The 16,898-nt window shown below is 43.9% G+C and overlaps 1 protein-coding gene across 9 annotated transcripts in view; it reads left to right on the plus strand.

Moving 5' to 3' along the window:
• The first annotated feature begins 2,548 nt into the window (after positions 1-2,548).
• The window catches only part of ARID1B (AT-rich interaction domain 1B), a 450,840-nt gene continuing 436,490 nt past the window's right edge, over positions 2,549-16,898 (plus strand). For all 9 annotated transcript variants that reach the window (XM_047858467.1, XM_047858473.1, XM_047858469.1 and 6 more), the window contains exon 1: positions 2,549-4,384. In XM_047858467.1, coding sequence (XP_047714423.1) covers positions 2,549-4,384 — 1,836 coding nt within the window. The remainder of the gene's footprint in view (positions 4,385-16,898) is intronic.

A 16,898-nucleotide genomic window follows, 5' to 3' on the forward strand; every position in this document is an offset into this window, starting at 1 on the left:
TATAGCAGGCTGATTTCATTGTGCTGGGGCCTCTATTTCATAGACTCTTGGTTGCAATCTTCTAGTTGGCTTGCTGAAACAAATAGAATTAAAAGAGATCTTGAATTACATACCATACATTATTATTATTATTATTATTTTTTTTTAGTTCCATGATTTTTCTATATGAAAAAATATTTTAGGAAAAGGGCCAGAGCTGAACTTGGTGACTCATTTTCCCTTTTAGGATTAGTTGTGAAAATAAGCCACAAAACATAGTTACGCTTGTTGACATGGACTTTGACATATTTTATCAGTTTGAAAAATGCACTTTTATGATTACATGTATGTATTTAGTTTGAGTCTCAATGTCTAAGGGCATAAATATGTACTTGATTGTAGAATATATGTATATATGCACACAAAACAGACATACTATTTATATTTGTACATGAAAAACTTTAAAAATTCAGCTTTTGTGGTGTATTGTGTATATTTAGTATGTATTTGAATATATAAAGGGAGAAAATCCAGGAGAAAATGTCAAAAAGGCCCACTAACAAAGATGTAGTATTCTCTTGGCAAAAACTGATGAATGATTTGGCATGAATTCATCTTACAGTTCTGTTATTCTCTCTTACACACAATGATATAACCCCTGTTTTCCAGTTGTTTGCATAGAATTGCAATTTGTTGTTTGTACACTCTATAATGACCTTGGGTGTGCACCTGATTCCCCCCCCATTAGTCACCAGTTTTTCCCACCTATCCTTTTCTACTTAGTCATTAACATATTTGCACTTGCTCAAGCAAATAAAAGTAACTACTGCAGTTGAAATAAACTAAAATAATCTTTGTAAAAAGCTGAAGAATGAAATGATTTTAGAAAGCTATGTTCTACCAAAATCATATACACTATTGCAGCTAGTGTGACCTCTTCAAAGTTCCACTCTCAAATGCTTTCTCTCCATGAAAACGAGGTCCACACTAGTATAAGGGAGGCATGGCTTCAGTTAAGAAGACCTGCCTGAAGATATTCAAAAGGTTACTAAGTGATAAATTAACAAAAATGAAAACATTTAAAACATCATAAAGGGATAAGAGTATTTAAAAAAAAATGAAGTCTGAAACACTTCTGTTCTAGGATTAGGTCTGGCCAACTCATATTTATTAAATATATGTTAATTAATTAAATATATGATCTTATATTTATTAAATGTAATATGCATTTATTTCAGTTTTGTTTCACATTGCTTAGAAATATATTGAAGGTTAACTGTGCACCTTAACCTCTGAAATATGATGAGAGACGTCATATAGATTTATGAAGATACGAGCTAAACTTGAGCTGTCACTATTATGGCACCAATAGTTAAATTTCCATGTGCACGTTGGAGCATAACACACCAGTGTACCTATTTGAAGACTTTCCCTTTAGAGAGAGGACACCCAAGTGCATTACAAGAAAAATGCCCCTTTGGGAATACTTTGAGTTTTCACTGATAAGCCTACATGCATATATATATACACATACATATATATATGTCTGTCTGTATATATATATATATATATATAGTGCCTTAAAAAATAGTTATATAAACATTATCTTCGGGGCAGGTGCAGTCAGTCTCAGCACTTATTGAGTACTTGCTGTGTACAGGGCACAGCGCTCCTTGAATGCGGCCAACCTTCCCTTAAACTCTTCCCTAATTTCGCAGCTTGAAGAAGTTGGTGGGAATTACGCTGATGGCCCCAAATCAAGGCAGCGAGGCTAACGTTCTGAAAAATTACATAACTCCTGGGAGAGGCAGTGCTTTTGCACAGATTGCACAAGTATTTTCCTGCTCCGTCGGCTCCTCCAAACCTTGGAGGCCAACAGACAACTTTGTTCCCCAGCCCTTCTCCCTCTTTTGTCTGCTCGTCAGACTCGTTTTCCACCTTTGTATCGTTCCTTTTAGACGTGAAAACAAACACGCGAACGGCCGGTTGGCAAGGAGACGAGGCACGAGGGGAAAGTGCAGCCTCGCGTCGCCCCACGCCGCCGCGCTCCGGGCGCCTGCGGAGCCGGCCCGAGCCCCGGGCCCGGGGCCGCCGGGTGCCCGCGAGGCTGCGCCCCGGCGGGCGGGCGAGCAGCGGCGGCGGCGGGCGCAGGGACCGGCGGGCGGCGGCGGCCCGCGCAGAGTCCAGTCCGCGTTTTGCGAGTGCACACGAGTAATCAGAGAGAAGTGGATAATAGTTGCTCGGGCTCGCTCGGCTCCCTCTCATGCCGTGCTGGGCCCGATAGGCTCAGTCAGTCGTGTATTTACCCATATCCGGGTTAGAGAGGAAAAGAGAAAAGTTTCATTTAAACCTGAACTAAAAACTTTCACCATGAAATCACACAGCGGGAACAGGCCCAGACCGTAAGGCGTGACTCCCGGTTCGGCTCCGGCGGGGCCTGTGGAGGGGGAGGGGGCTCGCTCGATTCCCGTCGGGGCGTGTGGATGCGCACAGGAGGGGCCGCTGACTAAAAAGTGGGTTTTATTGTCTCCCCCCGCCCCCCGCCCGGCCTCGCCACGCCGCGGCGATCATGGCCGCGCGGGCAGCAGCGGCGGCGGCGGCGGCGGCGCGGGCGCGGGCGGGCAGCGGCGAGCGGCGGGCGCCCCCCGGGCCGCGGCCGGCGCCCGGGGCCCGGGACCTGGAGGCGGGGGCGCGCGGCGCGGCGGCGGCGGCACCGGGACCCATGCTGGGGGGCGGCGGCGACGGCGGCGGCCTGAATAATGTGCACCACCACCCCCTGCACCCCCGTCACGAACTGAACATGGCCCATAACGCGAGCACGGCGGCCGCCGCCGCCAGCACTAACAGCGCCAAGAGCGGCGGCTCCGAGGCGGCTCTCAAGGAGGGTGGAAGCGCCGCCGCGCTGTCCTCCTCCTCCTCCGCGGCGGCGGCGGCGGCGGCGGCGGCGTCCTCCTCTTCCTCCTCGTCGGGCCCGGGCTCGGCCATGGAGACGGGGCTGCTCCCCAACCACAAACTGAAAACCGTTGGCGAAGCCCCCGCCGCACCGCCCCACCAGCAGCACCACCACCACCACCATGCCCACCACCACCACCACCATGCCCACCACCTCCACCACCACCACCACGCACTACAGCAGCAGCTAAACCAGTTCCAGCAGCAGCAGCAGCAGCAGCAGCAACAGCAACAGCAGCAGCAGCAGCAGCAGCAGCAACATCCCATTTCCAACAACAGCCTCGGCGGCGCGGGCGGCGGCGCCGCTCAGCCCGGTCCCGACATGGAGCAGCCGCAACATGGAGGCGCCAAGGACAGTGCCGCGGGCAGCCAGGCCGACCCCCCGGGCCAGCCTCTGCTGAGCAAGCCGGGCGACGAGGACGACGCACCGCCCAAGATGGGGGAGCCGGCGGGCGGCCGGTTCGAGCACCCTGGCCTGGGCGCCCTGGGCGCGCAGCAGCCGCCGGTCGCCGTGCCCGGGGGCGGCGGCGGCGGTGGCGGCGGCGGCGGCGGCCCGGCGGCCGTCTCGGAGTTTAATAATTACTATGGCAGCGCTGCCCCTGCTAGCGGCGGCCCCGGCGGCCGCACTGGGCCTTGCTTTGATCAACATGGCGGACAACAAAGCCCCGGGATGGGGATGATGCACTCCGCCTCAGCCGCCGCCGGAGCCCCCAACAGCATGGACCCCCTGCAGAACTCCCACGAAGGGTACCCCAACAGCCAGTACAACCATTATCCGGGCTACAGCCGGCCCAGCGCGGGCGGCGGCGGCGGCGGCGGCGGCGGCGGTGGAGGAGGAGGAGGAGGAGGAGGAGGAGGAGGAGGCGGCGGCAGCGGAGGAGGAGGAGGAGGAGGAGGAGCAGGAGCGGGAGCTGTGGCGGCGGCGGCCGCGGCGGCGGCGGCAGCAGCAGGAGGCGGCGGCGGCGGCTATGGGGGCTCGTCCTCGGGGTACGGGGTGCTGAGCTCCCCCCGGCAGCAGGGCGGCGGCATGATGATGGGCCCCGGGGGCGGCGGGGCCGCGAGCCTCAGCAAGGCGGCCGCCGGCGCGGCGGCGGGGGGCTTCCAGCGCTTCGCCGGGCAGAACCAGCACCCGTCGGGGGCCACCCCGACCCTCAACCAGCTGCTCACCTCGCCCAGCCCCATGATGAGGAGCTACGGCGGCAGCTACCCCGACTACAGCAGCCCCAGCGCGCCGCCGCCGCCGCCGCCGTCGCAGCCCCAGTCCCAGGCGGCGGCGGCGGCGGCGGCGGCGGGGGCGGCGGCGGGCGGCCAGCAGGCGGCCGCGGGCATGGGCTTGGGCAAGGACATGGGCGCCCAGTACGCCGCTGCCAGCCCGGCCTGGGCGGCCGCGCAACAAAGGAGCCACCCGGCGATGAGCCCCGGCACCCCCGGCCCGACCATGGGCAGATCCCAGGTAACCCCCGCGCCGGCCGGGCCTGCTTCCGCCGCGGCGGCCTCGCCGCGCGCCTCGAGCCCTAGTTTCTTTCTCTCCGCGTACTTTTTCTGCGTCTTCTGCCGGGGGGGAGGCGGGGGCGAGGCGCCCAAAGCCATTTTAACTCGCGGCTGCCTCCCTCGGAGGCTGGGGAGCGCGCGGCGCCCGACTGCGCGGCCCGGGCCCCGGGGGCCTGGGGGAAGAGGGTCTCGCCGAGGGCCGGGACGCGCGCTGCGATGGCCGGCCGCCGAGCACCCCCGCCTCGCCACCCCACCCCGGGCGCGGAGCCGCGCGTCCGGAGCCGGGGACCGCGCGGCGAGGCAGCGGCGTGGGCGCCGGGGACGGCTCGGGCGGCTTTTGTAACAAAATAGGCGCTCCCGGCCGGTACGGTGCGGGGAGGAATATTGACCCCGTCTTCTCGTTTAGCGCCAACAATAAGCTTTAACTGGGAAAAGAATGAGGAACTTTGTCCTACCTCCAGCCACACCGCGTTCCCTCTTAGCCTGCAAGGTGAAGGCAGGAAAAATGGGTTAGCTTTGTGGCAAACCCAGTGTGTTTTTCGTAGTTCTGCCCGGCCATTCAGAGATACTCGATGCGAGCTTTGAGTTTGGATGTTTCGTAGCAAAAAGAATGCCCCAATTTACAACGACGTGGAGGTAAAATATTCTAAAATAAATCGATTCCTTCCTGAGAATAGCCAGGAAATCCATTATTTGGCTTATAGGCTGCTGGAAAGGAGTCACCTTCAACAGATAGGCTACGTTAAAGGGACACATCCCGGTTAAGTTGAACTTATTTTGATCATGGAACAGGCATACATTTTATTCAGCAAGTCCAGGAAAATAGCAGGCCAGTGAAAATTGATCTTTTTGGATCAGATTTATTTGGATTTTCTTTAATTTGCTGTCCCCCAAGTCCTACGGCGTTATTAGGAAGTGTCCTGCACTCTTGCTGTTTCTTGCTCGTAGGCTGAGCCTAAAGACTGACTTGATCTCCTTTGCAAGGTTTGGAATTTGAATTGTGGAGGTAAACTGGCTGTAATAGTCTCCAGACAGCTGCCTCTGAGTTGACATCTAATCTGCCATCTGATTGGCTCCCCTCTCACCATTGGGCATTTAGCACTGCTGATGTAAATAGAAGTGCTGAGCAGTACAGTCACAAAAATTCTTGCCACAAATAATAACTGAGCTCTATTACAAGCAGATGTAAGGTTGAATATTATTTAAAGCTTAAGTTATTATGAATCATAGTTATTAATAAGAGGATTAAATCCTGAAAACATTATGCTGGTGTCCAGTATTGGGCATTTACAAAAATCAGATCTTTGACAGTCTTAATGTGGACACTGCATATATCACGGACTTGAATTGTAGTATGAAGATGTGGCAATTGACATGTAATGAAGCCAAAAATTTTAGCAATTTCTGGATTTGCAAAGCGTTTATTGAAGTGCCCTTTCCAGATTAAACTGTGGGGGGAAAAATGTGAATTGTCAGCACACGTAGTTTAGTGTAAAATTAAAAATGATAACTTAACATTTCAAGATCCTGATATGCAGCGGTCTCTTTTAGGGATATTGAGTTAGCTTTATAACAAGATTAAAGCTGTATTTCTAGTAATTTATGTTGTAACGGTGCTGATCATTTAAAATGTGGATAAGGAGTTTCAATTGAATTGACATAAGCATGAAGTGAGGAAACTATAATTTTGTACACAAGAATTAATCAAAGGGGAAACATGGATAATCTTGTGAAATACTGAAAATTATTTCATTATTTTCTTCTTGATTATTTTGTTGGGTTCGGTGGTGTGACCCTTATTTGAAGTGCTTACACATGTATTAGGGAAACTATCTCATGCAAGCTGTTCTGGGTGTGTTTCTTCCAAATAATCTTTCTTTTGTAGACATCTTAAATGCTGTGAAAGTTTTTAAAATCCTCATTTGTTAGGAAGGAATAACAGCGGTTGTAATCTACTTAGCTTATTTATTTTAGGAAGGCGTATTTTAATAACAGTCATATCTTAGGGGAGAGATTCGTCAGAGTGAACACAGGACTGAATTTAACAGATAATCCTGTGAATCCCTGGCCGAGGACATTAGTGTCCACTGGCTTTCAAATCTTTGGTTACTGGAGTTTAACTTTTAATGAGAATGTATTTTCCTGCTCTTGATAGAAAATTTGTGATTATCAATTTTCATTTTTGATGCACACAAGTGAAAACACAGAGGAGGCTCGTGTAACTAAACCCACGTAATTAATTTTAAAAAGATTTGCTTTGTCAGCTTGCTTTTAAAGGGATAGTTTAAAATTCCCATCTTGGTAAACTAGAACGGAGAGATGATAGAGGCAGATGTAGGTCCTTGTTACTTTAAAGTATTATTTCTTAATGGTACCAATCATTTTAAGTATTTTGTTTTCTTGGAATGAGAGTGAATCCATTATGTCCTCGGTGTGACCCTTGGGAATAGCTTTTTTATTTTTGAGGGGCAAGGAAACTGCTGGGCATATGACCTAGATTCACAGATTTCTCTTAGGTACTTTGCCGTATAATGTGTGGAATGTGTCTTTTTTATGTATTTTCTTTTTGGGAAGCTAGTATTTATTTAGTATTTGTTGTGATCATTATATTAAGGCATAGTTATTTGTCCAAAATATTGAATCACTATGCCACTATAGGCCATAAAGTACTATTAAATCACGTTGTTAAATGATGAAATTTTCTTGTGGCTTTAGCACATTTAGTTTCATTTTTGATTTTAGGAATTGTTTATATTGGGCAGCAAATGTTTTTATAATTGGGAACAAAATATGTCTGTATATTGTATTGGGAAGGTCTTTTTAAAAAGTGAAATAAGCCATTTTATGATACAGTTTGTTGCTGGGTTTTTTTGTGAGATAAAGTATTTCGATAGAGCAGTTCAAAAGGAGTACTGAGGTCTGCTCCTGTAAGTAATATTGTATAATGTCCACATCTGTGCCAAATTCCATTAATGCTATTTTCACTTCAGTTTAACAGAATATAACACAACGTAATAAAAAGAGCCTTATTTATCATTCAAAGAAGTGACTAGCTGGCTTACAAAGCAGGAAGTTACAGACTGGTTCCTGATGACCTTAAAATTTGTATAAGATACATTATAGCATAACATCGTTCCCCACTTCCCCTCCCAGTGATGTTTTACCCTATCTGATGTTTTAAACCTTGTAAAGAAATTGTTGTGCCCTGAATTAATATATTTGCTGAGATATGGCTGGCTGGCTGGCTGCTGTGTCGTCAGAGAATGTGGAATTGGCAGCTGTGGTTCATAGAAAAGGCCTAGCATTTAAAAAACCAAAACAAAATACATAGAAAATATTTACAGTTTTCTGTTTTCCTAGGTTACCTGGGAGGAAAGGGTGCGTGGTTTAAAATTGTTTTCTTTGGATATCCTGATTTCTGTGTGCTTAGTTTTGACCATTTTATTTTGATGATAACTACTCTTTAAGGCAGCTGTCACTTAAATTTACGTTTATATTAGCATAAAATTGATAAGTATGTTCTAGGGAGCATCGTATTCTTGTCTTGGCTCTGTAATGAGAAGCCTTAACTCCCCTTTTTACTTTGGTTGTGCTTTTTATCTGTATTTCGGGATCAATCTTTGGCAGGGCTTTTTCTGCTTGTTCCATTTTCCCCGGCATCATATTGTGTCAGAATATCACAAGCGTGTTGTAGAGATGGAAATAATCCACGTCACTCTTAGACACTTAAACTAATGTACCTTCCCTCTAAATATCATGTTATTCCATTAGAATTGAGAGAATAACATCTTCATGCTGGTGTAAAAATAGTGTTAATTCTGGTTTGAGGACCAATTTTGAAAATGTAAGACAGTGTAGAGGAAGGCTCATAAATTCATTTGGTAGTTTTATTAGACACACGTTTTAAAGAAAACAGGTGTAAGAGAATGGGGTTGAGTTTTCAGTTCTATTTCTTATTAATGGACTTTGTTACTTTATATTTTGGGGCAGAGTACATCTAAAAAAAAAATGGCTTCTGATGTAATAGGAACTTACTTACTTCCATAGGATAAATACCTATATGACAGGCAAACTGAAAAGATGATCATTTCACTTATTTAACTCTTGTTCTCTCCTAGGATGAGAGTGGTTCGATTTAAAATTTGTTGGGGTCTCTGAAATTTTGCTACTTATCTTGAAGACTGATTTGGACATGTAAATTTTGGATGTATTGCACTGGGGACTGACTATATTAGGTTTTTGCCCCGCGTCCTAAATTTAGAGGTTTTTCTCACTATGCTAGACTGACACTGCTCAGTTAATGGATCTGTGTACTTTGATCCATCATTGAGGAAAAGGAACTAATAACTCACTTGTGTCACTTTCATTTTGGCCTGTGTGTAGTTTTGGAAGTTTTGAAGCTTATATTTACATTTGAAAGAACTGTCATGTATCACTTAAACCAACAGATTTATGGAGGCTCAAAAGGAATGTTAATAAAACTCAAATTCCTTTAATTTTTTTCTTGCAATAATTAGATTTTCAGAGTGGATGTTACAAAATTTTTATGACATTTTATAATGCTGTTTATGCTTACGGGCCACTTGCACATCCTAGGCCTTTTTAGAAACAGATACTTGTTGGTCACAGGGTTTTTCTGAGGTGCCCTTTCTTCATCAGGATATTTGTGCAGATTCTCTGTGGATATGTGAAGGAGCACACCTGGCTGTGTATGTGTATGGGAGGCTGAGGGTTCTCTATTTGACTTCTCTGTGTGTGTGTGTGTGTGTGTGTGTGTGTGTGTGTGTGTAGGGAGGGGGAGAAGTACCGGGCACAACTGCTTACCCACTGAGGATGCGCATATCACAGATGTACAACTATCAAACGATACTGCTTTTACAGTTCGGAGGCTATTTATACAAGATTAAGTGGCTCTTTTTGGTTTAATTGGATGATTGAATGATAACTTTGATCTAAAAACTTGGTGTACGTTGGTGACTTTTTCCCCTGAGAATTTTGGTGAAGAGAAAATGATAGAGGTAGCGGTACCCAGGTGTCATTAAGTACACGCTTATTTTGCCTTACGCTAACACTGGAATGAATGGAGTTGTTGCTACATGCATACTGTGGTTTTAACTTAACAATTCACACTAATTGAGTGAGCGAGTGGATTTATCAAACTAAAATGTGTGGCTCCGCAGTAAGTTTTCAGCAAACATGTTCTATTTTCAAAGGCTTTAAGTTGGAATAATTCTGAGAAAACTATTTCCTTAGATTTACGTGTTTGAATAGGATCCAATAGACAGTTTTCAAAAGCCCACTTCTGAATGGATCAGTGCCAAGAATACTAGAAGGCCACTGAGTTTGACAGATGAACTAATGATGAAATTAATTTGTTTCTTGGATGATGCTTATTGGTAGGAAAGAGACCAGAGCTCTAAGATCTTCAGCATATCCGGTTTACCAGTGGACACTCTTATTTTAGGTAGGTGGCAGTAGAATCTGGAACAGATCTGTCATAGCAAGACCGACCTTTTGAATTGAAGTAGATTTGGCCTCTGCTCACCATCTTTTGTAGGATGCACTTCTCAGGGTCTCATTTGGGCCTTGATGAAAGATGAAACTTGAGACTCAGACAGGTCGTTACTTACTAGGTGACTCTGGAAGGGAAGCCATATTTGATGAAAACCGGAAGAAAATCCTGGACCACGCTTTGAAAACTATGGGTTGCTAAAAAAAATTATATCTGTGTATTTTTTTATTGCGGTAAAATAACACAGAACATAAAATTTACCGTTTTACTCATTTTTAGGTGTGCAGTTCAGTGACATTAAGTACGTTCACATTGTTGTGGACCACCATCTGATTTCCAGAACTTTTTGTCTTCCCAAACAGAAATAAAAAAGTACATTTTTTCCTTCCCTTCCTTCATGTCAGACTTTCAAATGGTTAGTTATAATGTGTATTATAAGGAAAATAATCTTTTCATGGCCATTAATCTTGCTGCTTTGTAGTTGATTAGTAAATCCTTCCTCACATGTTCCCTAGCAGTGCTCAAGGGGTGTGTGTGTGTGTGTGTGTGTGCGCGTGCGCGCGTGTGTGTATGTGTGTGTTCGTTCCACTACTTCTGCCCAGCTCTGACTTTGGGGTGATCTTCCCAGGTTTTGTCTGTTCCGAAGTGTGTAAGTGTGTCCTATGTGGGTTCGTTGTTTCATTGTCAGGTCATTAAAAGTTTAAAAGCAGCTTTTTGAAGCCTTTCTGTTGAAAGGTTTGGGATACTTTGTTGAGAGAAGCCTCGTACTTGGTTAGATGATAGGATGTGGAAACGAACTGTTAGCATGATCATTTTTCCCTTTACTTCTCTTATCTTTTGCATGTTTAGCTTCTTTTTTAAATTACTTGTTATATCCTTCTATCGGTCAAAGTCATTTACAATGGTCATTTTTTTTCCAGTTGTGTTTTAGGTTTTGGGCCATCCCAGTCCCCCCCGCCCCTAGCCTGAGCAAACAGCCAGTCCGTGTGATGCTGGGTCTTTTTTCATAGTGTTCTGTGCCCCCAAGTTTGTGCTTCCCCCCTTATGTTTTTAATTTGTAGTCCTTTGTAAAGCTGCAGAAATTCTTTGTATGTGGAAAAATTCCTAAATTAAGATGATTGGTCTTTTAATTAAATTTAGAGGCAGCTGCAAAGGGTTGCTTCTTGAATCCTGGTTAGTCTTCAGAAGAGGCTTTTTTGTGTGTAAAATTTGGAATTGTATTTTCGCTGCCATTGATGCTGATATGTAGTCGCATCTTTAGCCGATCAGTTGTGTATATTAACCATGGATTCCACAGAGGACACAGAGAGTGAACTGTGATTTAAGAGTGTGTGCTTGGAAGCAATAATGATTTTTTAAGGTGTAAACACTTAGCATTTGTGCATGCTGTGACGTGTGTGGTGGACAAGTATCTACTCCAGATGATCGGTTGGCAAATATTTATTAAGCACCCATTTTCCTAATCAGCCCAGTGCCGGACGGTAGCTAGGGTCTGGGGATGGCTGTTGCTTCTGTGTGCAGTTCAGAGAGACAGCGTGCCAAGCCTCTCCCCACTGAACCTGGGCATGGCATTTTTGGCATCGTTGACTTAGAACTGGCTCATTTAAACAGAATGCAAATAGCAACCATGTGGGTCAGCAGTCTGTTGGCCAGCTTTTTTTGGGTGGGGGAGTGGATTTTGGCAAAACAAATAATTGTAGATTGTTGTGATATAGTTGATGTGAGCTAGTGACTCTTTTCCATTTCTACCAATCAATTACTGGCTTTGTGCCGGAACAAAATAAAGATCCCGCTACAAAGAATAATAACTAAGAGAAGGAAAATATAATCAGTTCGAAATTTATATAGAATGGTCCTTTTTCTTTTTCTCAGTTTTCTACATTACATAGGCTCTTGGAAAAAAGTTAAAACAGTCTGCTCAGATTTAGGAAGATACTTGGATTGCTGGAGTATTTTTGGTAACTGTTTAGATAATGTATGCTGGCTGAGGAGTAAATTCAGCTACTGCTTCTGGGTCCTGAAATAAACCTTTCAGAAAGCGAGGCATTGATGATTAGTGGAGGCTGTTCCAGAATTCTTAGTATCTCCTGTTTCTTTTTGTGATGAGCATCTTAGAAGTTAAACCACTCACCGCGCTTCATAACCTTATTTTGAAATGACTGGTAATTTTAAAATTTGTCTAGAGTTTGGCAACTAATTTATGAAAACTTAAGAAGCAAATTTGAAGTTTCCGTGACCATATATATATATATCAAGCTGTAACCCCATTCTAATATCCTTTAAATTTTCTGCTTTCAGCTCATATTTTTTTATAATAAATTCACTTTACCCAATGAATTATAAATGACCTTGGAAATAGAAACGTAAAACATTGCTACTGCTGAGCAAGAGTCTGTCTGAAGAAGCAGACATATTTCTAAGGGAACTGGTATGTTTGTTGTATATTAGTTTATTTCTGTCATTATGAGGATTTATGAGAGAATGCGAATATATTACGAGGCATCCTGATGTAATGGAAAGATCTTGGGCTTGGAGTTGGTCAGACTTTGATTCATTTGTAGGCTTGAGTGCCCATTTTCTCTGAGATATGGCAGAGGCTCAGTTTCCTGATCTGGAATGTTGGCTGCTGGGCGGGGCCGCCGCTGAGGTCATCTCTGTAAATCGGTGGCATTGTTCCGTGGTGTCTCTTTTCTTCCCACCTGCCTTCCCACTGTGTAGTGAGCCCTGAGTTCTTGTTCTCTGCCTGGCCCTGATGCGGTTCAGGGGTGTGGTCGCAGATAAGCCCCTGCCTCCATCAATTAGGTGACCCCAGTCCCTCCCAGCTGCAAAATTCTGTGCTGCTCTGAATTTTAAAAAATATGGTGCCTAATCAGCAATGCACCACTGAACATCTTATTAAACTATACTGGGTCCCAGACATGTTCAGTGAATATAAACTGAGGTCTATGCAAATATACAGATTTTGTGAATACCATGGCAATTTCCCTCACAAAATGTAGTTTTGTACTCATTGGGACTCTTGTGAACAATTGGATGAATTGGTTTTGGTTGATCAATAGAACTGTGATGGATGGCGTCATTGGATCTCAGGTGCTGCCTCACGGTATTCCGTCGTTAATGTTAATTAGTAGATTCTGAGAATTGTTCCTATCTTCTAGGTCTTTGTCCTTTCCACTTTCATGATCTATGAAATTGACTAGCTTTTTTTAGGGGAAGTGTTTTCTGCAAAGGAACAAAGTTTCAAAAAATTAAAACTAGGCTTTTTTGCAATTCTGAATGGTGGACTTTGGTCTCTGATTCATGCTTAAGTAACTTACTTCTGTATCTGTTTCAATTTTACTGACTCTGTGGTTCACATTTGGTCCTTAGCAAGATTATCATTTACTCTGTGTATCACCAAGGGTGGTGCTGCTCTCAAATAGTCAAAGTAGGGAATGTCAAAGCTGAGAATGAATGCCAAGGGCCTGCCTCGGATATGTAGAGAGGAATGGTTTCTCTCTTTCTTTTCTTTCTTTTCTTTCTTTCTTTCTTTCTTTCTTTCTTTCTTTCTTTCTGTTAATGCTGAGATTTATAAAAGTATCAGGGACAAACTTTAATTCTATTATGAACAAATCTTACTGAGCACCACTTGGTGCTTAAGATACAAAGAGTAAATATAACGTATAATCCATAATTTTCCCTGGTGAATTGTCATGGACTCCTGGTGTTTTACAAAGTGGAAATTAAAATGAATGGCTACATTATTCTTCTGCAGAAAGACTATATCCCTCAAAGTGCATCATCTAAGAACTATTTGAATAGTTGATAATGTATCCAAACTGAAAATTTCCTGATGCGTGTATTATACATTTCCAACATCCGTTGCAAGAAAATCTGTTCAGTTACTGCTTCAAGGTTTTATGTGGAGGGTCAGCATACTTGGAGTTTGTTCTTAGGTGCTGTGATATTGATGAGAAACTGATCTTAATTTGGGTTTTTGTTTGGGCATCATAAGGTGAATTTTCAGCTAAAGAGATGACTTTATAGTGTCATTAGCATGAAGGATTTAGAATTCAGTTCATTTACCTTCACCGTATTGAACAATCTCCTGTGTGTCGTCAGGGCTTTGGGACTAGAGATTTGTGTCATCATAGCAAGAGCCAGGGTATCGGGCAGATGTTTGTGGACGACCTGGTATGTGTGCCTGTACTGTACTGGATGGTGGACCTTGGTAAAATGACAACGCAGGGCCTAAGGGCCAGTAACCGTGCTACACAATACAGTGTAAATAGTTTGGTGGGAGAAGTCTTGATGTTGGTGTCTCATCTCACACAGACTGGACTGGGGTCGGGGTAGGGGTAAGAAGGCGCTGCGCTAAATAAGGTCTAATAAGCTGAGAGCTGGTCAGTTAGAAGTTACATTAGTGAAGAGGCTTGGGAATGGAAGCAGGACGGGCAAGGGCAAGAGCCAAAGGTGTGCAGGTTAGAGAACCTGCAAGATTGGACATTCACCACCTGTGTGACCTTGGGCTAGCCTCTTTACTCCCTGGCGTTTGAAGTTCCCTCTGGTCTAAGGAGATGGGAAGGAAGACTTAACCCATGGAATTGTTTTAAGAAGGACACTTGATAAAGTTCTGGTACACTGCCTGGCAAGGAAGGGGATGCTTTCAAAAAGTAACAAAGGATTGTATTTTCTCATGGATAAGGAATTAAAATGAGTTAGCTGTGGTTCGGTATTAGTTAATTTGACAAGTTAATTTAACAGCCTATTAGTCTTTCCTCTCGGAACAAGTAGGTTAGCATTTGAAGCCTATTTCGAATCCAGACAGTTCTTTTTTTATTGCCTCATGTGTCTGTCCCTTGCCATGTGTTTGGGAAGAGTGAGTGCTGGGGCAGTCGATCACATTTCCAAAATGTCTGCTGTAGTTTTCCAGTCTTTTCTTACAGTCCTGGTTTTTTAACTGGTAAGGAAAAATAAATTCAGAAGATCGATAATTGGAGCATTTAATTTCACCATCATCAACAAATATTTAGTGGCCTTGGCGTCGGGACACTGTACCAGATGAAAAGATATCCGGGGAATATTGAAAAATTGTTAAACATCGTGGTGTTCGTTGGTTAGCGTAGAAGAACACGCGTAGGGTATCCTTAGGTTATAAAGTGAATATTGGTGATTAAAATAAAGAAGACGGTTTGTGGAATGTTTTCATCTTACTTCCTATCCCATGTAATTAGAATATGGATTGAATAACTCAGGCCTCATAAGCAGTGTAAATTTTGAATGGAAGGAAATTGGTGGTAGGCAGACAGCTTGCAGATTGGTGAGATGGATCTTTTGCTTTTAATTAATTTTCTCCATGTGCGAAAGAAACAGTTTATTATTGTTAACTGTTGAAAAGTTTAAAAAATTATAGTTCCATTTGTTATGATTTTGCTGGGTTTGAAAGTCTTCCCTTTCCCGACTGTTGGTGCCAGCTCCCTTTCAGTTTCATTTGGCTGAGTAGAGAGAACACTCCAGAAGGTGCCATGCTACAGCAGGCAGAGGCGTGCCTTGTGAAGGTCTTGGTTTCTCCCCTGCTGTCCATTATGTGGGGCGAGACTTTGTTTTTCCTCCTCCATTGAGACATTTGTCAGAAGTATGAACACTTTAAAACAGTAATGGTTTACTTTTATTCAGCAATTAATTAGTGAAGATAGGACGTGAAAAGCAATTTTGTGTTTTGTCTTTTATTGTGCATTAAGTTCCTGTAGTTTTCCGTATTGCTGTATTATTAATGAGGAGGGAGAGAAGAATGGAGGGAGAAGGTGAATTTTATTTAAGACAGTTATATTCGGGTAACTCAAAGGAATGTGCTTTTTTAGTCTAACTACCCTTTCCTGGTGTTTCATGGTTCTTTGAAAAACTAATGTAAAGACATTGTAATCAGCTCTTAAGATTATTTGCGCCAACTGGTTGTTAATATGTGGACGTTTTATTCTTGGTGCGTCTAGAAACTTCATATGAATGTATTTTATGAAGAGGAAGGTGTACTAGCATGGCTAAACTGGGGAGGCGGAAATCTGGGTTTGATTTGCACGCGTGGTATTTTTTAGGGACGCGCAAAGTTTCACACATGAAATAAACTAGGTAGTGTGTGCGGCATCACATGATCAAAATATTTTTCCCCTTACCGCTGCCAGAAGCTATCTATTGCTTTTCAACAATCTTACTTGTTGGGCATCATGCCAAGATGTTTAAGACAACCCCTTACGTGAGCTGTTCCATTCTTAACCTCTTTGACTGAAGTGCCGTGACCTTCACATATGTAGATTAGCCATGTGCTCTGTGAATTGAAACTTGCTGCCTCAGGAAGAAAGGGTTTTTCTTTTTATTCCACTGGGAATTTGACAGCCATTCATCCCTGACCTGGGCAGAGGTAATGCAAGGAAATTGGATTCAAATGGAACGCGGACAGATAACACAGGGAGGCAGACAAGCTTTCTACCTTGTCGAGGATGAAAATATCCCGCGGTATAGATAATGTGCTGATGCGAAGGATCTGAAAAGCAACAGATACAGAGGGAGATAGATAAATGTAGGCACTTTGGAACAGTGGCCTTTAAAAAAGGAAATTGCCATTATGGGCCTTTCTAATTAGTTTTGACTCTACTCTTTCTCTTCCTTTCTAACCTAAGTTTTTGAAGTCTTTTTCGAATTTGTAAAAATTTCTAAACCCTACTTGAGAATTAAATAATACTAATATCGGGGGCGAGCGTGGGCTTAAATATGTTGAAGCTAGATGAGTCTTTCAAAAGTGGAAGTCGTTAGAAAGTTGGAGAGATGAATGTGTCACCTGTATCTAGAAGAATCGGCATGTTTCTTTGTCTCTACGCTCTAAAATTTTGAAATGATACTTAAAGAGATAGTTTTACTCACGTGAGAGTTCTTACTGAGTTTCGTCATGATTAATAAAAATAATGAACAAAAATAACCAAAGAATTTTTGT

This window comes from Prionailurus viverrinus, chromosome B2, assembly GCF_022837055.1.
Source record: "Prionailurus viverrinus isolate Anna chromosome B2, UM_Priviv_1.0, whole genome shotgun sequence".
NCBI lineage: Eukaryota > Metazoa > Chordata > Mammalia > Carnivora > Felidae > Prionailurus > Prionailurus viverrinus.